Consider the following 8,247-nt stretch of genomic DNA (forward strand, 5'->3'; position numbering starts at 1 on the left):
TCCAAGCTCTCCAGTATGGCTGTGCCAGCCTTTCACTTGGTGCTAGGATGCCCAGCAAGCAAGCAGGCTTTTGAAGTAAGCACTGAAGACATCTTCCGACACAAGTAGCTTTTATTTTCCTAGTCCACTGCTACTTGTGTGACCCCTCGTTATGTTGATTTTGGCAAGTTAGGTTGCCTATTAAGGGCTCTCTTTTGTTTTTCACCTGCTGCTGTGGCCTACTGCATTGGTGTTCGGCTACTGAGCCCAAAGATGCGGCATTGAATTGTGGTGGCTTCGTTTCGACAAGGCGAAATGCATATTTGCTCGTGTGTTATGCAATGTCAGTGCATGTTAAAGAATCTTTGGTGGTCGAAATTTATGCACAGCCCTCCTCTATGAATGGAGCTATTGTTCAACTTTGAGGCATTAAAGGGACACTGATGGCAAGCTGAAGTTGACCTGTGATGATGAAGTTCCGCATCCTAACCACAAAGACGACACTTTTTCTGAAAGTGGAGCTTTATAAGCCAGAGAAAGCAAAACATACAATTTTCATCAGCACCGGCTGATTTCGGAAGTAAATTGCGATGCGCTGACTCCGTTTTTTTTTTGGCACAGATTCCAGAGGCTAGGCTGAACTGCCATTCACCTCAGAACGGTTATCATGGAGTCCTTTGTGTAGACTTCATGAGTTCAAATCGAGTGGCGGGAAAATTTTTAAATGTAATTTTTGCGCCAATCATTGTGTTGATGGCCTTTGCACTGCTGTTAAAAACCGGGATAGCAGTATGGTATCCCATAAAACTAGGTTCAGGACTTGCAGGAAGTGGTTTATCACATTCCGCTAGCTTGTGCAAGAAACTACTTCAGGGATATGTGCAGGTGTCTTTAATGTGTTCCTGAGTGAGCACTAACTCGTTAGGGGGAAGGCAGCTTCTAATCTGGCACTACAGTGCCAATGTCGTGAGTGTAAATCATAAGATGACCCATCAGTATGTACGCCTGATTTCTGTGACACTTCAGTGGTGTATAGAAGTGGTAAACAAATCTGTAAGGTATTTGATGCATATCTCCAAGGCAACGGCTGTATGAGTAGCGAAGCCATTAGTCAATCTTCAACGCAAAAGAATTTTCTCTTTTAGATGACGTGCTTGTATATCAGTGACAGTTATTTGTTGTCCTGCCTTTCGCTGGTGTGAGTCATGTGTGGCGCATCTTCATGCGAGCCTTCTTTTCCTTTACAAAAAATTCAATTGATAGTCCAACCTGTTTTCTTCTCTTTTCCTGTGTTGCATCTTTTGGCTGGTTTTAAATCTGTAACTGAGCTCAGACCGTGATAATTACAGCCGGTAAACAGGGCTACTGAATGTGAGCTTGGCATACATGCGTACTGTATGTGTGAAAGTGCAGTTTACAATATTCAGAAATGCTTGATAGCCTTACAAGAATCTAAAATTTTGTTGGAATTCCTATTTGTTCTCTGTTCAAGTGTCGAGAGTTTTTCCGCTTCATCGTGTGATTAGAGCCACTTTGGTACTTAAGCTGAAATCTTTTCTTTAGCCTGCATGTTTCTCACTTTTGGGACAGAAACGTGGAGGCTAATGAAGAGAGTTCAGCTTAAAAGTGTATAGACACCTAATCTTGGTGGCATGTTTTCTTCTCTATAATGATGCGGAAGACACTACTATGCATGAATCACCATCTGGTATTCGTGTGAGACCGCTAAATAATTTATAATCAACTTTTTCTGCCATCCTGTCTCGGTGAACAATTTGACTATGGCTATGACATCAAAGAGAGCTTATAGGTCACGTGAGGCGTGGAAAAACTGCACTTATAATCGCTGCTTCATCGTTTTAATTCGCTACAGCGCTGACGCCAGCATTCCTTAAGAGCCAGAAGTACCAATTGTATTGCAGTTTTTCATGCCTCACGTGACCAATAACCTCGCTTTGAAGTCACAGCCATCATTCAGCTGTCGAAACCAAAACAAATACAGCAGGAGAAAGAAATTTGATTATAAATTATTTAGCGGTCATAGGAGGATGCCATGTGGTAATCCGTGTATAATACTTTATGCCTTATTACAAAGAAAAAAAAACACGTGCCAAACGATAAGGACAGCAAAGTGAGCTATGGAAAGAAAAATGATAAGTCTAACATTAAGAGACCAAAAGGGGGCGGAGTGGGTGAGGGAACAAATGCGGGTTAATGACATGCTACTTGAAATTAAGAGGAAGAAATGGGCCTGGGCGGGGCTTGTAATGGGAAGACAACATAACCGCTGGTCCTTAAGGGTAATGGAGTGGATTCCAAAAGAATGCAAGCATAGCTGGGGGCGGCAGAAAGTTAGATGGGCGGATGAGATGAAGAAGTTCGCGGGGATATGGTGGCCACACCTAGCAAAGGACAGGGTTAATGTGGAGACATGGGTGAGTCCTTTGCCCTGCAGTGGGCCTTGTCAGGCTGATGATGATGGTATGTGTCGCACCTGCTGCTTCGTGCTATCAGCTGGCCCATGCTTGGCCGACCAGACTAGCCAAATTTGTGATGTGGGTTTTCTATTGCACCTGCATTTGTGTACACAGAGGACTTGAATGGTAGCAGGCGATGCTGTGCATGTGTTCACGCCACAGCACACATGACCCACACTGAAAGCTTCTCTGCCTTTAGTAAGACAGCTGCGTCAGTCTGGGGCTTAACGTATCCCAGTGCTAGAGGATGAGTAAATTGCTCTGGAATTTTAATCTGGTATCAGGTAGCATAGCGCAAAAGAAGGCTAGCGTGGCTGCCTAATATTCTCTTGGGCAGCTGTATTGGATTTTCAGTGCCTGTTAGTGTAATCCGTGAAAGTTCACTGTAACCCATTCGTTTCGATGTAAATTAGGAAGTCCTTAGAGCCCTGTACTTTTTAATGATAATAACAAGGTAATGCAGTAATTCAATTGTACCTGTTCTCTTTCAACACAGTAAAGTGCTGCTGGGTCGAGATCACAGTTTTACTTTGTAGGTGTGCTCAGGCTGTCATCATCATCATCAGCAGCAGCAGCAGCAGCAGCCTGACTACACCCACTGCAGGGCAAAGCCTCTCCCATGTCTCTCCAATTTTGTCTGTCCTTTGCCACTTGCGGCCACTGTATCCCCACAAACTTTTTAATCTCATCCACCCACCATTTTTTCCTGTGTGTGTGTCTTCTTCGCCATTCTGAAATTCATTCATACAAATGGATTGATGCACGTAGTGTCAGGTGCGTAATGTGATACCACCAGCTCACCCCAAGCTGTGCTCAGATTTGCCTCATTGCTGCAGGAGCAATAAGGCAGGCTTGAGGCTGAGTGGTGCAAAAACATGATTTTTCAAGAATGTCTTTGTGGAAATTGCAATTAATCATGTGAATTTGCTTTCATTTTAGGAGCTGCACACAAGCTGTGCGCCTTTCCATGCTGATCATGCTGGCCAGGTACGCTTATGGTTACATTACTAGGTTGTTTTCATAATGGCAGTTGTGGATTTCTGTGTGGTTTTAAAACATAAATTGTATAAGTATTTGCCCTGCCAAAAAAGTATAGTGGTGCATTCAAGGCCAGTGTTACAAAGGGATGTTTTGATTGCTGCAAGAACTTGAAGGCCCCTGTGTGGTCACTGTGGAAGGCCCCCTCCCTACTTAGGAATTGCTATTTGGGTTACTCAGTCATTTGGCAGAGGAATAGTGTATAGAGATAAGGGATGGAAGAATGCTTCCAACTAAAGAAAAAAATCCAGCAAGCAGTCATAGAAGCAGAAGTACAAAAATGGCAAGGCTTTCTCTAATTTACATCGAATATTTTTCACTTAGACTTCTTATTGCATAGAACGGCTGATGCTTGGCTTACACACATATTTTCTTTAGGTATGCAGTAGGTCTCACATTCTTGTATGATATGGTCACGGTGCCAAAAAATGATGGTGGTGTTAGAAAACTCGGAATATAGAGGAATTTTATTGCTGACCTTATGGAGAACTATGGTAGCTGTGCAGTCGTTATAAATATCTTCCAATATTTTCACATAACACTCTTCTACACCCTGATTCCACAATGCCTGCATGACAGCTGTGGTTCCACCGAGTCAATTGCTGTCTGGTAGTCAATGAAGGCTATATATTGGGGTTGGTTATATTCTGCCCATTTCTCTATCACCTGATTGATTGCATGAATGTGGTCTCTTGTTGAGTATCCTTTACGAAAGCCTGCCTGATCATTTGGTTGATTGAATTCGAAGGTTGTCCTGACTCTATTAGTGATTACCTTGTAGACAATGGATAGTAAGCTGATCGGTCTGTAAGTCTTCAAGTCCTTGACATCTTCTTTCTTATGAGTTAAAATAATGTTCGCATTCTTCCAAGCTCCTGATACGCTCGTGGTCACGAGGCAAGCGTGTACAGGGTGGCTAGTTTCTCTAGCACAATCTCTCCTCCGTCCTTCAACAAATCTGCTGTTACCTGATCCTCACCAGCTGCTTTACCCCTTTGCATTGCTCCTGAGGCTTTCTTTACTTCCTCCCTCGTTACTGGCGGGATGTCCCATTGCTATGCTCTACTGCCTCTCTCCGTAACGTTCTGATTACATTCACTACTGTAGCGATTTGTGCAGAACTCTTCGGCTACTTTAACTATCTTATCCATATTGCTTATGACATTGCCCTCTTTGTCTTTTAGCGCATAAATCTGGTTTTTACCTGTGATTAGTTTTCTCTTCACTGATTTTAGGCTACCTCCATGCTTTAGAGCATGCTAGGTTTTCTCCATGTTAAACTTTCTTATGTTGGCTACCTTGCACTTATAAATAACTTCGATAGCTCTCCTAGTTCTCTTCTATCTCTGAAGTTAGACGTCCTCATGCTTTGGCATTTCTTCATCAGACCTTTCGTCTCCTGAGATACCTTGCAGGTATCCTCTCGAATGATCTGACCACCTACTTCTGCAGCACGCTCCAATGAATTTAAATATGTATTTAAAGATAACAGTTAAGGTGGGAGATTGAGCTTCGAGATTTGCACTTCAACTTGGGAGTTATGCCACTGCTACACAGAATACTTGATCGCCGTAGAGATATTTCATCATCTCGCACCAAGCTGCTGTGGCGCCACTGTCACAGTTGATAATTTTGCTGGGAAGCTGTTGTAGCGCTCACACAGTTTTGAAAAGGTGGTATTCATTGTATGTGCTATTGGCAACAGTGATAATATGCTTGCTGCAGTGTTTTGTGGCTAGCCTTTTTTTTTAGTGAAATAAGTTGTACATTTCATGTTGAGTATTCTTTCAGCGATTATATTGCTTTGATTTTATTCCTTAGTGTATAGTTCCGAGTGCTCCATGTCTGAGTGCAAATTTCTACCACTGAAAAGCCTTCAAAATCTTAATAGATGTCCACACTGTTCTAGGGACTCAGTGGCTATTGGAAATGCCCATTTAGCTGTATTCAAGTGCCGTTGAGTTAATAGCCATTTGAAAGCCTTCAAAATGCCTGTGTGACACGGTTATTAGATTTTGTGCAGGTTTGATGCTGAGCAGTCTGCGTGCTTGAGTCGGGTTTTCCAGTGTATGTATTTCAAACCTGAAACTTTTCGAAATCATCATTGGTTCATTAATGGAAGAAGTACTTGTGCCCTTTTCTGGAATTTCCAGAAAACAGATTAACTGAATTTTTTTGCATACACTCCTACCTTTTTGCAGGTGCTGCATAGTGAGAACCTGTATCAAGACGCCAACCTGCTGGACTTGGAGAAACTGAAGAAATTGTTTAGCCACTGTGTGGCACCCATCATGAGGGATGTGGCATTAATAAAGCCAGTTAAGGTGACCTTATCTATGTCCTTTTGCAAGCATGCTACACACATGAGAGCCATCCCACGAAGCACCGTTTCTGCAAAGCTTGTTATCTCACAACATGCATGCTGAATGAGGCAGTGACAGACAGATGAGGAGGCCTTAATGCAGTACATTAGCGTACCGTGTTGAGCAGTGATGTAGGAGCCTTGCAGCCATGCAAGGTATTATCGGTATCATGATGGTAACTCCATTAGACACTGTCTAGTGCTCTGTGAGCCAGACTCGGCTCTTGAACATTCTGGGACTCACCCTTGGCTCTCGGACATTCTGGAAGCCTCACCCGGCTTGCGCATATTACGCGAGGATGTCTCCTGCTGTACGAGCCTTACGCGGCTTGCGCACTTATGTGAGAGATGTCTCGCGTTTGCGAGCTTGCTCGGCTTGCGCAAATTATGTGAAATATGTCTCGCGTTCTGCGACCTCGTTCAATCGTCGCATTTTGCGTGGCAATAAACACGCAAAGATAGGCACGCAAAATTCACGCTCAATATTTTCAATAGGGAGGTGCGGCACTCCGTCTCGGAGTCTTTCGGAAGACCGGCAGGTGAAGAGGAAAAGTAGTGCACGCTTTGTGACGTCATCTGACGGATCCCTCTGAGTCGTAGTCAAGATGGGATCGCCCACGCGCAAGGTACTCTCTCGCCACGGCCTCCCAACAAGGCAGCGTGCTGCAGGGCGCTTCGTCTAGAAGGGTCGTTGTCGCCGTGTAAGAATAATTTTAGCGGCTGATACTGCGCCCAACGTCGCGACCAGATCTTATTCACCGCTCCCTACGCTTCTCTTGAACGCGGACAGATAGCGCAACGCAACGGCGGCTTGTCTGTTTCCCGAGCTGGCCAAGCGGCGGCGGCCGTAATGAAGGTAACGCTGGATCGTTCGGCGCCGCAGTGGACACGTGCTTCCTTAACTGCGGCAATGGGTGTTCTGATGCGGACATAAATCTCAACGCCGGTCGTGCATTTCGTCTTCATCGTAAACACTGCCTCCGAAGCCGGGAATCGGCACCGCACTGTCGTGCACGGTGGCAGAACTCCTACTGTTAACGCGCGAGCACCCGGAACAAACTGAAACAACCAGTACGACGCTTCAGGGACAACGTTTGCGACGTTTTACAGGCTATAGTGCAGTGCACGTTTAGCTTAGCGATGCGAAAATGATTTGCGAGGCTGCCCCTTGCTGTTCCTTCAGCTGAGATAATCTTTTACGCCGACACCGACGACGCTGAGCAGCTGATGACCTCAACGAAGGCTGGAGTGGCATGCACGCGAAAAGATAAAATACTTGATTCTGTAAACTGGACTTGGTGGATGTCACTGCCAAAGAATTGCCACCTGCCGGCTAAAGCGGCTATGTTGCGCTTGATAACGTTTTGCCACAAAATGCCGCACCGATCATTCGAAAGGCGTGTGCAAATTATGCACCTGTATGTTTGCGATAAACGTCTCTGGCGTATTTTCTGCCTTTCATATACGACCCTGTGTTGTCGCATCAAACCGCAGAGCGAGTGAAAACTGCTGGAAGCCATGAGATTGCCGACGGAAATTTGCTGCGCTTCCGTGCTTTCTCGCATCAGGAGTGCCTATGTAGGAGGTTATTCAGAAAGTGAAGAATGACACGCATATAGACTACGAAGAGTGAAGACCGCCGTTAGTAGCATCAATTGCTTTGTTTGCTGACGTCGTGGCCTCCATACTTTCCAAGCCAGGGTAGCTCAATGCCCAGAGCGCTCGGCTGCTGTGCCTTAGGACACGAGTTCAATACGCGCTGCAGAAAACGGAAAAAGCGTCCGTGCACTATGCGATGTCCGCACACATTAAAGAATCCAAGGTGTTGTGAATTAATCCGCAACCCTTAAGCGTTGCTTCTCTCATATAGCTTAGATTTGCTGATTCGTGATGGTATTAACTGCAGAATTCTCATTTATTAATCCGCTGAGGCCTGAATGGTGATTCTATCCAACAAAAATAGTCCAACAAAGAGCCTCATGGGGAGACGTGATTTCGCGCTTTCACAGCATTAAGCTCAAAACACATTTAGTCGCAGCTCGATGGTAAATTTTCTGGCAGCCAGGAGGCCAGAAAGGGGCAGCAGTTCTGACAATCACTGCATACGTCTCCTTGGACGATGAATGAATAGGCTTTTCAGAAATGTGCATACGCTCAACGCCGAACTGAAAACGACATAACAGACTCTTTTTTTCTCTCGGGATTACCCTGCGCCAGAGGTCCAGGCAAAGCCGCTGCAGTGGCTAAGTGGTTATGGGGCTCTTCTGCTGACCCGCAAGACGCGGGTTCAATCCCGGCGGCGGCGGTCGCTTTTCGATGGAGGCGAAATTCTAGACGCCCGACTACCTTGCGATATCAGCGTACGGCAAAGAACTCCCGGTCGTCGAATTT

General features: G+C 45.2%; 1 protein-coding gene across 1 annotated transcript; it reads left to right on the forward strand.

Annotated features, from left to right (window-relative positions):
- On the forward strand, positions 1–6,318 carry LOC149355285 (uncharacterized). The gene is made up of 3 exons (XM_089583747.1): positions 1–75; positions 3,396–3,443; positions 5,696–6,318. The coding sequence occupies exons 1-3, from the start codon at positions 16–18 to the stop codon at positions 5,918–5,920; spliced, it is 333 nt and encodes a 110-aa protein (XP_089439873.1). The 5' UTR covers positions 1–15; the 3' UTR covers positions 5,921–6,318.
- Positions 6,319–8,247: the final 1,929 nt, after the last annotated feature.

The sequence above is a fragment of the Amblyomma mixtum genome, chromosome 3 (genome assembly GCF_055824585.1).
Source record: "Amblyomma mixtum isolate Tamu chromosome 3, ASM5582458v1, whole genome shotgun sequence".
Classification (NCBI taxonomy): Eukaryota; Metazoa; Arthropoda; class Arachnida; order Ixodida; family Ixodidae; genus Amblyomma; species Amblyomma mixtum.